At 36.4% G+C, this 16,561-nt stretch overlaps 1 protein-coding gene across 3 annotated transcripts in view; it reads right to left on the bottom strand.

Moving 5' to 3' along the window:
• Positions 1-2,240: 2,240 nt before the first annotated feature.
• Positions 2,241-16,561, bottom strand: part of AUH (AU RNA binding methylglutaconyl-CoA hydratase) — a 105,189-nt gene continuing 90,868 nt past the window's right edge. Inside the window, exons 7-11 of one of the 3 annotated variants that reach the window (XR_010607801.1) lie at positions 7,716-7,903; positions 5,977-6,027; positions 4,158-4,205; positions 3,170-3,304; positions 2,241-2,323 (exon numbers count right to left, since the gene is read on the bottom strand). Coding sequence is in view for 1 of the 3 variants with exons in the window: in XM_065655797.1 (XP_065511869.1) it covers positions 3,227-3,304; positions 4,158-4,205; positions 5,977-6,027; positions 7,716-7,903 (365 nt within the window). In the remaining 2 variants the exon portion in view is untranslated. The other 2 variants (XR_010607802.1, XM_065655797.1) reach the window with 2 other exon arrangements.

The following is a 16,561-nucleotide window of genomic DNA, read 5'->3' as shown; positions in this document are numbered from 1 at the left end:
AAGAACGCTAAAATTCCACAAATGAGACAAGAAAGCACATCTTGTTCAATGTATATCACATAAAATACCAATGGTTTTCAATTATGGTTTGGGTTTTTTTTTCAATTGTAAATCCTCTCTCTAATCTCAGTAGATGTATTTTCAGGGATTTGCCTGATGAAAAAACAATGAAACAAAAACTAAGTTCGTGATAAATCAAGATGTTTCAATTACTCTTTTCACTTTGCATCTATGATTTGGCTTTGGTATGTGAAGTGACACATGTAACAAACCCCTTAGTTTACGCCATAAGTCTCCCAAAATTCCAAGTAGCATGATATTCTGCCCTGTCCTCTGTTGGAGAGACCCATTATTTTTTGTTCTGTTCAACAAATCTGATTATGGTTAAGTGCATCGAAGATGAAAATACAAAACAGCTGCAAATGATACATCCTGATGTTTAGTATTCTGAATGTAGCTGGCTAAAAGCAGTTCTAGAAAAGTGCTGATATGAACCTTGGTTTAGGACTATGAGTAACTGCACGTAGACTGACAGAATTTCGACAACAATTTGGCACAAATGGCCCTGCAAATCTCATAGAAAAGTTCCATGGAACAATATTCTCCAAGTGCTCTTAACTGCATCATTACACAACCTTAGAGTAAATAAAACACCACATTTCTTCATAGCAGGCAAGATACTCAAAAGCACTGAACAGACTTAAGCCATTCAGAGAATTCTAGAAACTCTATATAGAAATTCAGTAAAACTAGGTAAGAATGTGAGTTACTTCAATGACACTGAAAACACAAACGCTTTCATATATTAAAGATTAAAATGATACATGCTACATAAAGTCACATATTAATTTCTGCATGAAACTGAGAGTTTCTAGGCAATTTAATTAAGTTAAATTTGCACTCACGCCATTGAGAGGTAATCAGCTGAAGGTAACAGACCTACCCGTATTATAACTTTCCAATATTCAGCTCAGTGGAGAAGTGCAGAAGAACTCACTATCCACTTGAGCTCAGGAGGAGCAGGAGAAAATGTTGCTTATGCCAAGGGACCAGGAGATAACCCTTCAGGAAACCAGCAGGGACCATGAGGTATTGTGGAGAAAAGCGTGGCTTTTCCAGGACTGAAAGAGCTGAGCCTAAGCACTTGAAGAAGGATTTGCCAGATTATAACTTTCCAAAGGAAAAGTCAGCCTATATTATAAGAGCATTTCTGTTACAAATCACCCTCTTGTGGAAGCAGAATTCTAATACTCTATTAATCACAAGCACTGGAGCCATCACAATGTGTCACTTAATAAAACAGACAGTAAGTGTTTCACACATTTTTTGCTACAACATTTTTCCTTTACGACTATTCCAACACCACTAGAAAGTACCTTTTAAAATGGTCCTACTGGTACTCACTTTGTAATAATATTTGAACTGTTGACTTCAAAGAAGAGACTCAAATTGCTACGACAGTATCTTCTCCTGAGAAAAGGAATGGAGAGGCCATTGTGACAGTAAAATTATTTTATGAGATCAAAACTACTAGTTAAAGGCACAAATCTATGCAGTCTTATGCCACAGTATTAAAAGTTATTACATTTTTTAACAGACATTCACAGAAGCTACTTAATCAGTGCTTGTTAGAAAAACAGAGGCAGCTCAATAATCAGACTGTATATCAAAGTTACGAAACAGAAACCCATCGGCATAGACTTAATATTTTTTCTCCTATTAACATAATTATTTCTTACTCAGTAAAAATGAAAATGACATGTTAGCACTTCAAAAACACAAGAAAATGACCCTCTAGGCTTTATATGACTATCAAAACAAGCACCAGTACTTTATTTGCAAATTATCGAGCATGAAATGATCGACTCAGCAAGTTTATCAGTCAACAAAGTGTGTGCTCTACCAGTTATAATCAATTTACATGTAATGATATGTCTAAATACGAATTTAAATGAGTTCTTGTCATTTCATGTTGATCAGCTACTTTATCATCATAGGTATAGACAGTGACCATAGTTAATGTTGCAGAAACAGCAGAGCATGCACAAGTTTCGTGAGCCAATGGTAAACAAACAGGAAGAAATTTGTTTTCATAGAAAAAGACAGCCTCTGATTGCTAAAGCATGTTTATTTTCCAGTCAAGTTAACAAAAATACTTTCTAAGAGGTTATTTCCAGACATTCGCTGTATATGCCATGTCCACAGCAAATATACAGTACAAATCACAACAGTTTTCTCACCTCGCAACTTACTGGATTTCTCTTTCAATGTATGAAAAGAACCCTGAGGCCGCCAACGAATAAAGAACATTTCAATATCATCCCTGTTGTATATAAATATATGTTATTAGGACCTGCAAAAGGAATATTGTGGAAATTAAGAGAATTCTAGTGTCTTTAACAGTGCATTAGTCGCATCCCTGCTCAACAATCTTTAATACAATCATCAAAAGTTTAAAATAACTGGGGCAAGCGAAATAAAGTTCCTTCACATCAGACAGTGCTGATCAGATGATATGTTGAAAGAATGCAAGACAAAGCCAGGTTTAACATACAAGAATGCATAATTAAAGGCTGGCCTCGAAAATGTCTTCATTTAATACAATTAAATGAATATAATGGCAATGACTTCATAAAAGGATGGTTTTATGTACTAAAGTTAATTTCATTTTACTGAGAATAGTGTAAGTCAAATAAATAAAGCTTAACATTTTCCATACAATAATCCTTTTCATTTCCCTTAGCTTTATTAATAATGTACATATTCAGGTAGACTACTCAAATATAATTTTTACTGATATACAGAATCATTTTAATGCATGGTACAAGTTCTTATTTTAGGTGTTCAGTAGTCACTTTTCTTTTAATAAAATGATACAGCAGATTTATACTTAACATTACATATAGGTTTTGTCTATATAAAGAATTTACAGAGCTTTTTCAACTGTGGAATGCTATGTTTCATACATATGAAATTTTAAAAATGCTGCATGAACCTGTGACCTTGCCAATACACAGAAGAACCTTCAGAAATTGTAAATAGCATGAGTTGACACATATTTCTGTCTGGGTCCAGTACAAGCATGGACACATTCAAAATGCTGTAACATCAGTATGATTTGCTGTGACTTTGGTGGTTGTGATATTCCAGGTGTGGATGCAAAGTGCACCTTAATGGTCCTCATAGCAGTATTATCCCCTTGTATTTTAAAAGGCATCAGCTTCTTTTATTCTCCCTTGTAGCGAGGAGGTCTCTTCTCCTTAAATGCAAGAAGACCTTCAATTCTATCTTTTGTTGGAATAGTCTGCAATGAGTGGAGTAACAGTTCATTATTGATGCCAAAACAATAATAAAAAAATCACACAAATGCCAATTCTGCAAGACATCCAGCATGCAACACATAATACAACAGAAAAGTGAAAACAGCAATATCTAGTCAGATACAGGAAAGTACCAGACACTTCAAAGGCACAATAGAAGGCTAAGAAATAATTTGGGAGGATTATCTTTTCTCTAAACAGATGACTGTGAGAAACTCGTTAGGGTTGGTTTTTGAGTTTTTGGTGTTGTTTTTTTTTGTGGGGAGGCGGGGAAGTGAGGCGGAGGGAAATAGGTTATTAATCAGATCATCATACGTTTTAAATAAGCATTTAGTGCTGATGCTTCTATTTCCATGATCACAACACTTGTCTCGAAGCCCAAGAACATACGAACTTAAATACATGATTCCCATGTTTTGCTGGCAAAGAGGGTTGCCCTGATTTTCTGTTGGCTAGCACATATGCCATTAGTGGCACGTTAGCGAAGCAGTGAAGCGTCCTTCATGTTATTTCATGTTAAATTGAAACAAAGCAAGAGCACAGCAGTTCTTGGACTAGATGCACAGCAAAGCACTAGGAGGCTAGGAATGTGGCTGGTGGTGCTTCGCCATCTTCACCCTAACAGTCTTAACAGGGAGATGTTTTTGTCCTGAACTGCACCTCCTTCCTTAAACTCCTTATAAAACCAAGGTAAGCAGAAGCAAGGTCTAAATAGAATGCCAAAATATCTGCAGAAGAAATCATAAAGCAATACCTAGTTGAATTTCTGCGTGTTTCACAACAGACACCAACAAAGCCTGTTTTCTTTTTTTTTTTCATGTAATCCTAGTTACATACCTGAGCGTAACAAGCTTCTTCAATCGCTAAACCTGTTACTAAGTCGACCTGAGGAAAAGAATACAATGTTTTTAAAAGCATATTTTTGTATACTTATTTTATATCACTTCCTGACAGCTAACTTAAATACTGTGTTTCTATGCCACATACTAAAATATTTCTGCAAAGTTCTTCCCTACTTTAACATGGAAATGGTACACTGCCATGTGGTGGGAGTGGTTAGTATTTCTGTAACAGTTATTTGGTGATACGATTAGTACGTAATACACTGTCAAAACAATGCATGTTCTTCACTACAAATAATCTGGACTAAGAACCATTAGCTACTTGCACATTTATAATAATCCCATTTACTAAAAGGGAAAAGATGTAATGTACTGCATGATAATTTAAAATTTATTCTGAAACAAGTTATCTTCAAAATGTCACATGAAAACATGATGCCATGCCATAAAGTAAATATAAATTCAAGTTTAAAATGATTTAAAATTAAAAAATAGGTCAATGGCCTGCATCATCACCTAGTTTTAAGAACTTTTTTACTTTGTGAGCTGGTCAGAACGGCTGAAAAGGTTGAGTTTTCCCCTCACTACTTCTCCACCTGTCTTAAGCATCAGCTGCTGCAGAACTTACCAGCTCTCCACAGGGCCACTGAAAGGAAAATGACAATGCACCACAAGCAATTTGTCAATGGGAAATCAGCTACAGGACAGTTTACCAAAGGAAGCCATGAAATCTCTGCCATGGAGGGTTTGTAACAATAGCTTGAATGGACATTGGGCTTGATTGGTTTTCATACAGTACATCTTGTCTTGGGGCCTCAAGATTGAACTAGATGATAATTCAGAACCCTTCTAACCCTGTTGTCCATAATTCTATAAAAATCATGATTCTGACCTTTCAGTCCACCATACCTGGTAGCTAGATAATTTAGCCTGTAGCATTTTGAACCTTGGGTACCACTGAATTAAATCTTGGAATTCCATCATCACTTGCTGTGGAAACCTAACATATTCTTTGCACAACAGCATCTGAGTTTGGTTCTCAGGCCAAAATTTACTGGTGGTATTGGCTTTGCTAAACTCAATTATATCACCGGCTGCTTTTGAGACCTTAAGAAAAAGAAGACCATTCTTAAATTTGTCTTCTTGGATTCAGATGTTGCACGCGGTGAGATCCTCTTTCCCTCGTCCCAGGCTGAGCTATAAGGTGTCCTGGTGCAGCACTTATGTATGTGCTTAAGTTTAAATATGAACAGTCCTGCAGAGCTCGGCAAGGTGATTTACAAGTTCAAAGTAAAACACATGTCCAGATGTGTTCAAGGCTAGATTTTAATGAGCTTTACAGCTAGGTCAATAGTGTTCAAGGAGGAGTGGCAATCAGAATCAAATATGAAATCGGACTCCACATAGAGTCTTTAAGTGCCTTTTGCTCTTTTAACTTTATTAGTTACTAAACACTGAGAGCATTGACAGACTTGACAGAGTATGACTCTGAGGTTTTGTTCTACCTAGCATTTGAAATACAACTTGTTCATAGTAGTTTATGTTTACTTTCTATTATTAATAATTAGCAAAGTGCATTACTCTTGGACAGACATGAGGTTACTACGCCCTGTTACAGAAATCAGCATCAACTCTAGTCTAGGAGTCTGACACAAAAAAAACCCTGCATTTGATCTTTTAAAAAGTTTTGACAAAACAGACTTTGAAAGACTGCACACTGAGGAACTAAAAACAGTTCTAGAAAAAGAATCACCACAGTAGATTTGTTGCCAGCCTGACTTCTGCTTACACTTAAGAAAAGTACAGACCCTTACCTCCATTCCCTGATTGATGGCCAGTTTTGCAACTCGCATTGCCACTGGTCCCTAAAATAAAAGAAAAAGCTTATTTACACATCATCAAAATCTACAAGATTACGCAGTGAAGAGTCTGCATACCAATGTTCTTATATTACGACCTTATAGAATTTGGACTTTTATTAAATTTGTAGTAAATAGATCAAATATCCTAAATTACACCACTATAGTAGACATTTGCTTCCAAACTGATAGTTCCAGTATTGAGAAAAAGTGCAAGTGTACTGTTTTCAGAAGAACCTAATTAAAGCGGTGTGTTTGTTTTATGTTTCAAAGGTGCTAAGGATGTCCACTCCTGTAAAGACTGCTCAACTCCCTCCAAAACACGGCTCAGAATGGCCACCTTAAGAAATACCATTATAGGCCTTCACAACATCAAGATTATGTCCCTATTATCACAAAATGGAGAGACGTGAAAAGATGTGATAATGAAGTAAAATGAACCAATGCAGCTTCAAACCTAAAGCACACTAATGTAAAGCCTGCACTGGTCAAGCAATGCTCTCTTGTGAGCAACTGAGGTTCCCAGGGAGCAGAGGGATTTCCACCCTTCTCCTCCAACATGCCATAGAACAGCGAAGACATCTTTGGGAATCGTCTCAGTCCTGTGCCTATCCATCCGCATCAGCTTCTGAAGGTTCAGACACAGCTTTAGAGAAGCAGCCTGCTGCTTTGGGAAAAGCCAAAGGCTTTCGAGCTGTTTCCAATGTGAAGTGATGACCATAAATCAACCTTCAAGAATCACTGTATGTTAAAATTTTTACTGTATTTTTCATGTTTGTCTTTCTATGGGGGTGTTCAACACACAAATAACCAATGTTAAATGCCATATTTAATCTGTAACATTTTCCATTTTCAATTAAAAATTTTAGTTGTTACAATTACGATCAAATCAAGTGGTTTACTCATTATTTTCTTCTTCTGCCTCCTATGAATTTGCTACCTGGGACCCTTCACTTGAAAAGCAAGTTTATCAAAAGCTCCAAACTTAGTTCCTAGTTTGAACAAACAGCTTGCAGTCTATGGCAATAGGGGAACAGGTATCAATCAGCCAACACAAAGATTCCTGTAAAGGTCACACTTAAAATTCTTCCTAACATTTTCAAGTTTTAAAGCACAGGGATTCAGCAAATCCCATTTCAATTCTTTTATGAAAGACAGAGATAGGATATCACTTTGAATAAATGATAGTAAGAGCAAGATTCTTTCATCAAGCTTATATACAAATGACAGAAAGCAAAATTTCCACTAGCAAATGGGGTTTGCTTTAATACTGAAATAGCATTTAGCTTTATGTTTTCAAAACAGAAGTTACATTGAGATATGTCCACTTTCATATGGACCTTTTTGCCTCTCTTCAAAAGTGTTCAACAGCAACAGAATAATCTATTGAGATAATTGCATTATTACAAAAAACCCTTACAATGTTTTTCTGTTTAAAACTTGAAAGCCAAAATACACGACACAAATACAGACTGTATCACGACAATACAGGATGGAGAAGAGCTTTTTTTCTTCACTATGAAATAATAACCAATTAACACCACTCAATAGATGAAAGAGAAAACTTGCAATTGCTCTCCACTTTACTAAATAGCTTTTCAATACACAACTTGATGATGGTTTTTCTTAATATAGGTGGTTGTTTTTCAGTCTTAATGTTTGGTAAAAACTAAAATCAACAGAATTTGTTTTACCTGAGGTAAAAATTCTCTTGCCAGAGCTAATGCTCTTCTGTATGCAGCATCCCCTGCTTCATTCTGTTCTACCACATGGCTAATCAATCCTATTGATTTTGCTTCCTTGCCATCTACAATACGTGCAGAGAAGATGAGTTCTTTTGCCAAAGACACTCCGATTGTGCGAGGTAATCTCTGTGTCCCCCCTAAAGTTCAGAAAAAGAGAAAATGCAAGTATTAGTTTTCCATCTATTTATACCACAAATGTAGATGCCTTGTTCAGTTCAAATATTTTCATGTTTAATTCCATAAACATATGAACATACAGAAATTAAACTGTCATACAAAGGCACTCCTAAATGCCTTCTTCAGTTTTGAAACTACATCTAAAATGAAATAAATTGTTCTGTTTCTTAGAAAGACATAAAAATAACTGCAAAGAGGTAATATTAATAGAGATTATGTTTGATTACAGACAAGTTACCTTATTCATATCAGCCAAAAGCTGAAGGAAAACTACTTGCCAGTAATTACCATATCCAAAAACTCTGCTTCTTTTTTTACAACCTGTAGATTTTTATGATAACAATCACCATAATATGAACACTTTTGAAGAACTATATTCAAAAATATATATTCTAACAAGACTGTAGTCCATGCTAAAATTCACATATATAAGGGACAATAAAAATGTATACGTAAACTAAACCAAAACCACTAGACAATGTCTTTAAAAAGCCATGGTTTTGTCTCCTCTTACTTCCATGTTATTGCTGAAATCTTAAACCCTGATTACAAAAGCTACAGAAGGACAATGGCAGACGTGGATCAGCAGAGAAAGGCACGTAACTTTAGTCAGCTTTTCTTACCATGTTAAAAACTTCTTCGGCAGAACAGTATTTTCAGAAGGTCAATAAGCAGTAACTACATTAACGAGACACATGAAGATTGCCTAGCTGGACTAACAATTAATTTTCCAGAATTGACAAACAACAAGAATGGGGGAATAATCATTATCAAAACCGAAGAAGTAGACTCAAATCACAGAAGTAGATGCTTGTATGAATTAAAACAGCAGAAATGGCCTTCATCCAGGAGAAAGGATTTTGAAAATATACAAGGTCTACCATTTTGACATGGATCTGAAACAAATATCTCATTTATATAGACAGTCTGAAAGTAAAAATTTATTTTCAAATAGCTATTTCTGCAAGAGCATGCTAATAGATACAAATATAAATATATGTCTATACGCAAGAGGAATATTTATAGGTGTTCAAAGGGAGGTGGTACAACACTGGATAGACGTGTGTTCAACTAATATAAAATAGGTTAATTTCTACTAGATACTGTGGACTAAGACAGTATTTTACTGAAGCCATTCAGTTCTCTTACTGATGTTTCCTTACTTTAAGTGTATATTTAAGACAAATAAACTGTCTGGAAACGAACACAAATTTTTTGTGATTCAATGATTCAGCTTTCAACTATTGTTTTTTATGAATCACAAGCTTCAGTACTACTGTATTCCCTTCCACAGAAACAGACATGCCTTTGAACGTATTACCCTGTAAAAAATGCAGAAAGTTTAGGGGATTTCTGCCTTATGCCTTTCTGGAATATTACAAAGTCATGATCCAGAATGAAAACTGAGATATATTTTGTGAGCTGAGACTGAAGGAATTAATAAAATGCTTACACACATAACAATTAAAATAAAATTTGTAGGGCAATAACATTAGTAAATACAAACAATGTGATATTCTCTGTGGTCCTGCCACTCTGAGAGTGTCTGTCTATGCTGACTGTCCTAATGCTCAAGGGCAACAGACAACACCAAGAGGAACTCCTGTTCAATAAATTCCGCTAATTCTACTAGTTGTACAACTAAGCCAATGACAGTTCTAGGAGGGCAATTTTACTAACAGCATTATTTAGAGAAAGCTCCCACTCTAGAGCATTTCTATGAAAGGAGTCGGGTACAGAGGGGAGACTAAAACAAAAGCCCTTGTAAAATACTACAAACCCTGAAGCCTAAGCCTTCCTATTTAGCCTTGGCTGCCTGTTTGTTGAGAATCACAGAGGATGACTAAAGCTGTAGCTGTCAACCTTTATACCTACATACCATAAAAATGTGAGCTGTGTTTTCAAGAAGCTTGCTGCTTCTGATACTGAGTTGTACCACTGTCACCACAAACAAACACTTACTGGTTTTTTTGTTTTAAATATTGAATATGTCTTTTAATTTCTCACCCAAAGAAGCTGCTACACCTTAATCAGCCTCTATCCTTGTACCCATTTTAAGTGCACATAAGAACACAGCAAATGTCTACACTGATTCTCTTTAAGAATAGTTTAGTCATAAATTATCCCCTTCAGCATAGTACGGGAATCTAGAAAAGCATCAGGTTTGGCTTTTGATTAAAGAAAACTACTTATCCAAATCACAAGACCTGAAACCATATGACACTGAATTTACTGACCTCACATCTTCTGTTTCTTCCTTGCTTGCTATGTCTAGTGGGGTTTTTTTCCTACTTAATTATCTCTCCTTCCTTTACTGTTTTATCTCTTCTATTACTGCTTTTACCAGGAAATGTTGAAAACAAAATTTAATTGAGCAACAATATTTCATAACTTTGACCAAACAATGGATATGTTTAAGCATGAAATAGTGTTTATAGATGAAAAAAAAAAGTGTTCTTGCCAGTGTCTTACACAATAATGATTAAAGAGCAAAAAAAGCAGACTATGGTCTACGTTGTTTGGCTGCCTCCTACACTGCAAAGCCATTAAGCAGGAGTATATTGTTTGATTAATATTCACAGTACAGAAGCCAGCAGTTCAGTGCATCAATCAATATATTCAGTAGTAGGAATAAGATATATGCACCCACAAAAGCAGTAAGACCCAATTAATCAAATGCAAACAACACACCAAAATACATCCAACACACTAAAGCTACATCCATTTATGAAGAAAAGACAGAGTATGCTGCAGATAGATGTTCTGTTTTGGTAATACACAAAGAACATACAATGCCTGCCAACTACAATCAGAGCTAAAGGAAGTAACACCCAGTCTTCAAAGACATTACTTAACCAAGACATTTCATCTAAATGTAGTTCAGAATTTGATGGAAGAATAGTTGTTTCATCTTCACAAATTTAATTACATGTTATTTCAGGGACTAGTGATCTAGTATTACTCAGCGTGTTGATAAAAGTATTTGACACACAGTTGAAATGTCAATGTGTTCTTATCTGAGATGGTATATATTCAATGTTGTAGTAATTGTAAACAGCAGTTTTAGATGACTCTCTAGTTCATATGAAAAGACACAGTAAATACAAGACCGCTAAGTTCTTGTATGAAAATTGTTAAACAGTATTTTTTTTTTTAACAAACAGTTGATTTTGTATGAATATTTATTTACTGTCAGTAATTAATCAATTACAAAATATGTACACAACTGGTTTGGATTAAGGGAATTACGTGATAAATTCCCAAGAGTATATCCAACAAGATGAAGCAACTCGCTTACTGGAAATAGATTCATCATTCTGGCAGAGAATATCTACAGTCAGTAGTTTCTCATAGCTGAAGGCTCTGTCAAAACATACTGGAAAAAATCCTGTTCTGACAAAAAATCCAAACTTTAATTCAGTAATAAACCTGTTTATTAAGTCAAGTAAAAAATGAGTCTTTCTATCCTATCGTCTCTATCACAAGCTTTGTTTGATTTGCGTTAGACTGATTTAACTGACAGGTTTCTAGATTTCTTTTTTTAAAGACTACTGTGCATTTCTAATGTTTTATTAATAATCTATGGTGAAACCAAATTCTGTCAGCCACAACATCCTAATTACTCCAGTCAGTCAAGAAATGGCTCAAATGTATCCTTATGATTCTTTTGCAGTAAGCTGGAAGGAGTAGATTTTTCTCCTTTTCATTGAAACTCATAAGAATATGGAATGCAAAAACCTGCTGTTCATAACACCAAACCCTTAACAATATGAGACCACAAATAAACTAACATGGATAAAATTATTATTTTAATGTAATACTTCTCAGTAATGTAAGTTGTACTTTAAAAGTCTGTGTAACAAGCATATTTTCCACTTTTAAAGTACCTGCCATCCACTGATAAGTTAAGCAATTTTCAAAATATTAACCACTCTAAAAGCCTAAACACTCTACCAAGACTACATTTAACACCAAGTTTCCATCAGACTGTTTCCCAGATGAGGCCCCGATCCTGCAAATTTGTACATGCTTTAGCTAACTTAAATCCAGGTATAACTCTTCATGGGCTCAGGCATCCCAAATCCTTTCACAGAAGAAAACATGAAGGGCCTTTCACTGGCAGACACTGGATAACCAACTAACAACCAGAAACAACTTAGACCAGGCAAGACGTAAAGAAAGACACTAGTGATGGTGTGAAAACAAAGACACTAGTGATGGTGTAAAAACAAGATGGAGAGGAGAGGAGAGGAGAGGAGAGGAGAGGAGAGGAGAGGAGAGGAGAGGAGAGGAGAGGAGAGGAGAGGAGAGGAGAGGAGAGGAGAGGAGAGGAGAGGAGAGGAAAGAGAAGAGAAGAGAAGAGAAGAGAAGAGAAGAGAAGAGAAGAGAAGAGAAGAGAAGAGAAGAGAAGAGAAGAGAAGAGAAGAGAAGAGAAGAGAAGAGAAGAGAAGAGAGAAGAGACGAGACAAAATATTATCTCAGCAAGGGGAGAAAAGTGCTGTGCTGATGAAGAGCAGGTGGCAGCCGAGGCTGCTCTCATGTCTGGCCACATAAGCCTTTGTTTGGAAGAAGCCTGGAGACCTGAGCAAAGCCAGAGACAGCAGCCCGAGGCTGGCTCAGAGGTTGCCCCAGGGGTCCATGATGACTGAGGAGAGAAGTTGTTTGAGCGAGATTTCACAGCAGGCTGCCAAAAGGGCTCAGAAATACTCCTAACTTTTTCAGCTTGATCTGTTGGCTTTTGTAGCACTGTCTAGGAGTGTCAGAATGGCATTCTGGTCTTTTTACTTCCTAGATTGATCCTTCTATTTGTTATTTTACAGTAATAGTTGATATGTGAGAAATAATCACTGCTGTTCTTAAAAATTCTGTAAGCCACATAAATAATTGAAATGTTATTTGTGCATCTTAATTTGTATTCTGAATGTTACAGTACTTGCTATTCCTTCTAAGTATATTATGTACCTGCAAGAATAATCAAAACTTATATTAGAAATTAACACATAAAATAAATTCAACTCGAATTATATATAAACATGCGTTCAGTCTATGTTATAGGACATTCTCCATGTACTAATTTTGACCACATGGATATTTGCATGCCTAGCTTGAAACAATGAAAGACCCATTTTATTCAGAGACATAAGCAGTGTTAGCGACTTTGGCTTCAGGTTTTCATGCTCAACACTTCCGAACTCTCTATCAAAATACTGGCGTCTAAGAAATTGCAGTTTAAGTGACTGAACATACCAGGTTAGAAGCCTATGACACAGGCTGGGACACAAACGACTTTCCAAAAGCAGGATCATCCTTTACAGGCTGTACAGAAAACTTCTTTATTCACTGTACAAATATGATTCAGTCACTACTCAGCTATACTGGAGAGCAGCAGATACCCTTCAGATTATACAAAAGACCAGCTATTCAAAGACTGAAAGGTTACAAATTAAACATAAACTAAAGCAATTGGAAGAGGATCCAAACTGCTCATTTATTCATGTCCTTACCAGGAAATCACACCTCTTTACTACTTTCTACTACTGACCCTTGGTTCCCTGTATTGCTGTTCAGGATCAACTGAGAGAGGGCAGGTAGCACTAGCACACTGTTTTGAGTTACACTACTATTAACAGGCCAGACAACAGATGGTCTATTTGAAACTGCTCTTCTTCCCTTGCCAATAAACACTATTTCATTTAATTCACATTGTAAAATCTTGAGAATCAGAGTTTTAAAAGACACTACAGCCCAAATTCATTTTAAAATCACTTTAATATGCATATAGTTTTGTGTAAGGATATATAACAACCTTAAACATATATGGGATAGATCTTCTACTAGAGTGGTTCCTGTGCAACAGTGGGCCTACCCAATAAGTACAAACTGGTACTATAACATTTTATTGTTTGAGATTACTCAGATGTTTTTCCTTAACAGAAAAACATAGCTCTTCCGTCACCTTCTGGTCAATTCATAATTCCTCAAAGAAATCTAAAGCCCATATACGACAGGAAATCAACAAAGACAGAGATTAAATAAGGGATTATTCCTAGGCTGTAGCTGTCACACTCTTAAAACACTAAGGAAAGGAATTACATTAAGAAAACACCTTTTATATTCCTCTCATCTGCTGCTGTGACATAGTAATACAGAAGAAAAACCATTGTTTATAGCATACAATGCAAAACGGCTGTATGCAATGGCAAGTCTTTCCATATAGATGGAGAAGCTAGTGCTAATTAGATTCTTCTGTCACTTAATCACACACAGATGAGTTGGCTTTCATGGACCTTTACAGTTTTAAGGATCAAAGAAATTACATAGTAATTTTATTTTCTTTACATCCACATCTAAATTCCAGGAAGAGAGACAATTTGGGCTATATATGCAGGAGGTAATGAAGAAATGAATCCATCCACAGCAAGAGCTAAGATAGTTGCCAGAAACACTGCACTAAAAAAAAAAAAAAAAAAGAAAAAAAGAAAAGGAATTATAAGCATCTTTTCATTAACACGAGTCATTAAGAATAGTTTATAACAAATGCTACGGATCAGTAAGATAGGGAGCATCACTCACTGCTCCCTAGCTGGCCTCACCCTGCCCTTCAGGCAGGACCATTCTGATGTGAGCAGACCCAGCTGCTGAACCCCTTGTGCTTCTAGGTGGCTACAGCCCCCCTGTGCTCCTAGTTCTGGATCCCTCTGGGCACTCCTACATGCAGATCCTTCGACCCTTCTCTGGCAGCAATTCACCTGCTTGATTAAAGAGTAACTGCTAGAGCTATCCCAAATCCATAGCAGTTTATGAACATTCTACTAGAGCTTGGAGACTTCAAAAGTTCTATTTCAGAGCCCTTCAGAGAATATGTGGCACATGAGCAAGAAAAAGGGAAATTTTTCTTTAAGAAAGGACACTTTACCCTTGAAATCTGAACAGAACCATGGATTCCTTAGAAAAAGAGTAGACATAGTGAATGAAAACCCTTGTAGACTCCATTTGCCTTCAAGGCTAGGAATGTGATGAGCAAGTATAAACCCACACCACCTTCTTGGCCTCCGTCTTTCTTTCTCAGAAAAAAAATGTATTTTTTAACAGAATTCCCATCTGTCTTTCATGTGAAGTTTGAGATGTGTTTCACTCTAAGGACTGGCAGCCCTCTTCCCCAGCCACCCTCGGCGGTAACATTTATTCTTCTTGCAAGTGGAACACAGAAACAGCTCAGAAATGGAAAAACTTTATCACACCTCTGTTGTTAATCCTAACCAAACAGGGCTGTGTCTTACCATGCATGTATAATTTAAGGCCACGCAGCAAGCTGTAGGTGTTCTGTGGAGAGATCCAATGGAATACCAAAAGCAGGTTAAGCTTGCAATGTGTTAGCATGGCCTGTATGTTTTTTATGTTGTAAAAAAAACCATAAACATGATTTGAGACAGTCTACATTGCTGTCTCAGTCTCTCTCATCTGGTTGTTTGTTCATGCATTTCTATTTCCTTGGGGTTTTTTAGGAGCCTAAACCATCATTTCTGGTGAAACAAAACACTTTATTTAATCTGAAACAAAAAATTTTGGTTTTATCACTTGATTTTGATTGATAACTTAGTTCAGCCACTGAGCTGAACCTTCAGTTTTTTTTAACCTTCCTACCTACACCTAAACGTCTTACTAAAGAAAATAGTTTATCTTTCTTCTCCAGCCTGCTGCTTGTATTCAAGCCATGTACTATTTCATACCAGGGAGAATTTGTGGCAAAGAAACCTATGGTTGTTAGAACTGATATAAAAATAAAATACATGTGATGGTGATCTTACATGCTAGTTGCACAGTACATGCAGAATATCCTTGCGCAGCAGCTATTTTAATTGTTTTGCACTGATAATCCCCCAGCCCTGGTAACACACACATCCTCTCCTTACTGGTTTGTAATGGGACAGCAGGCTAAGCTGTGAGCTCAAGCTGGTTGGTTCAAATCCCACCCCCTGCTTATTAGACTAGACCCAGTCATGATTCCCCACAATATTCTCTGCCAGATCATTTTAGCTCCCTAAATATGACAGCACTGGTGGCTTCATGCAAACATGCTGGATGGGGAACAGGGGCATGGGGAGAAAGAACTCTTTTAAGGAAAAAACACTGTGAAATCGAGTGTAGGGAGTAGGCCTGCAGTTACAGGGAGCTGGAACAGACGACTGTAACTGGAAGCAGAGTTTCCCATGGCCCTGTGAAAAGCTCCAGAATTTCTTCTTTTTGTGGCAAGATTATCGCTATATTTCCTAGAAACACGGCAAATGAGAGCTTCCTTTAGCTTGGTTCTTTTCTAGAAACACCTAGAAAACATTCTTAGGACTATCCAAATGTGTTTTAGCATTCTGCGTAATCAAGAGCCAAGAAAGCTCATTATGAGGACCTCACAGTCCCAAGCTAAAATGATAATTTCACTCCATTCATAATGAACTAACAAATAGTTACTCCTTCTGGCAGGTATTAACGATATTAGCATAGTGAATTAAAACGCCAAAATTAAACTAACTTACTTCATTCTCTTTTAGTTTGGTTAATTTAAATTTCAGCATAGTCATTCATATTTCTGGATGTCCAGATGCAAAATAAGGTTAAAAAAG

Source organism: Caloenas nicobarica, chromosome Z (genome assembly GCF_036013445.1).
Source record: "Caloenas nicobarica isolate bCalNic1 chromosome Z, bCalNic1.hap1, whole genome shotgun sequence".
NCBI classification, from domain to species: Eukaryota; Metazoa; Chordata; class Aves; order Columbiformes; family Columbidae; genus Caloenas; species Caloenas nicobarica.
This window is presented reverse-complemented; position numbering and strand designations above follow the sequence as displayed.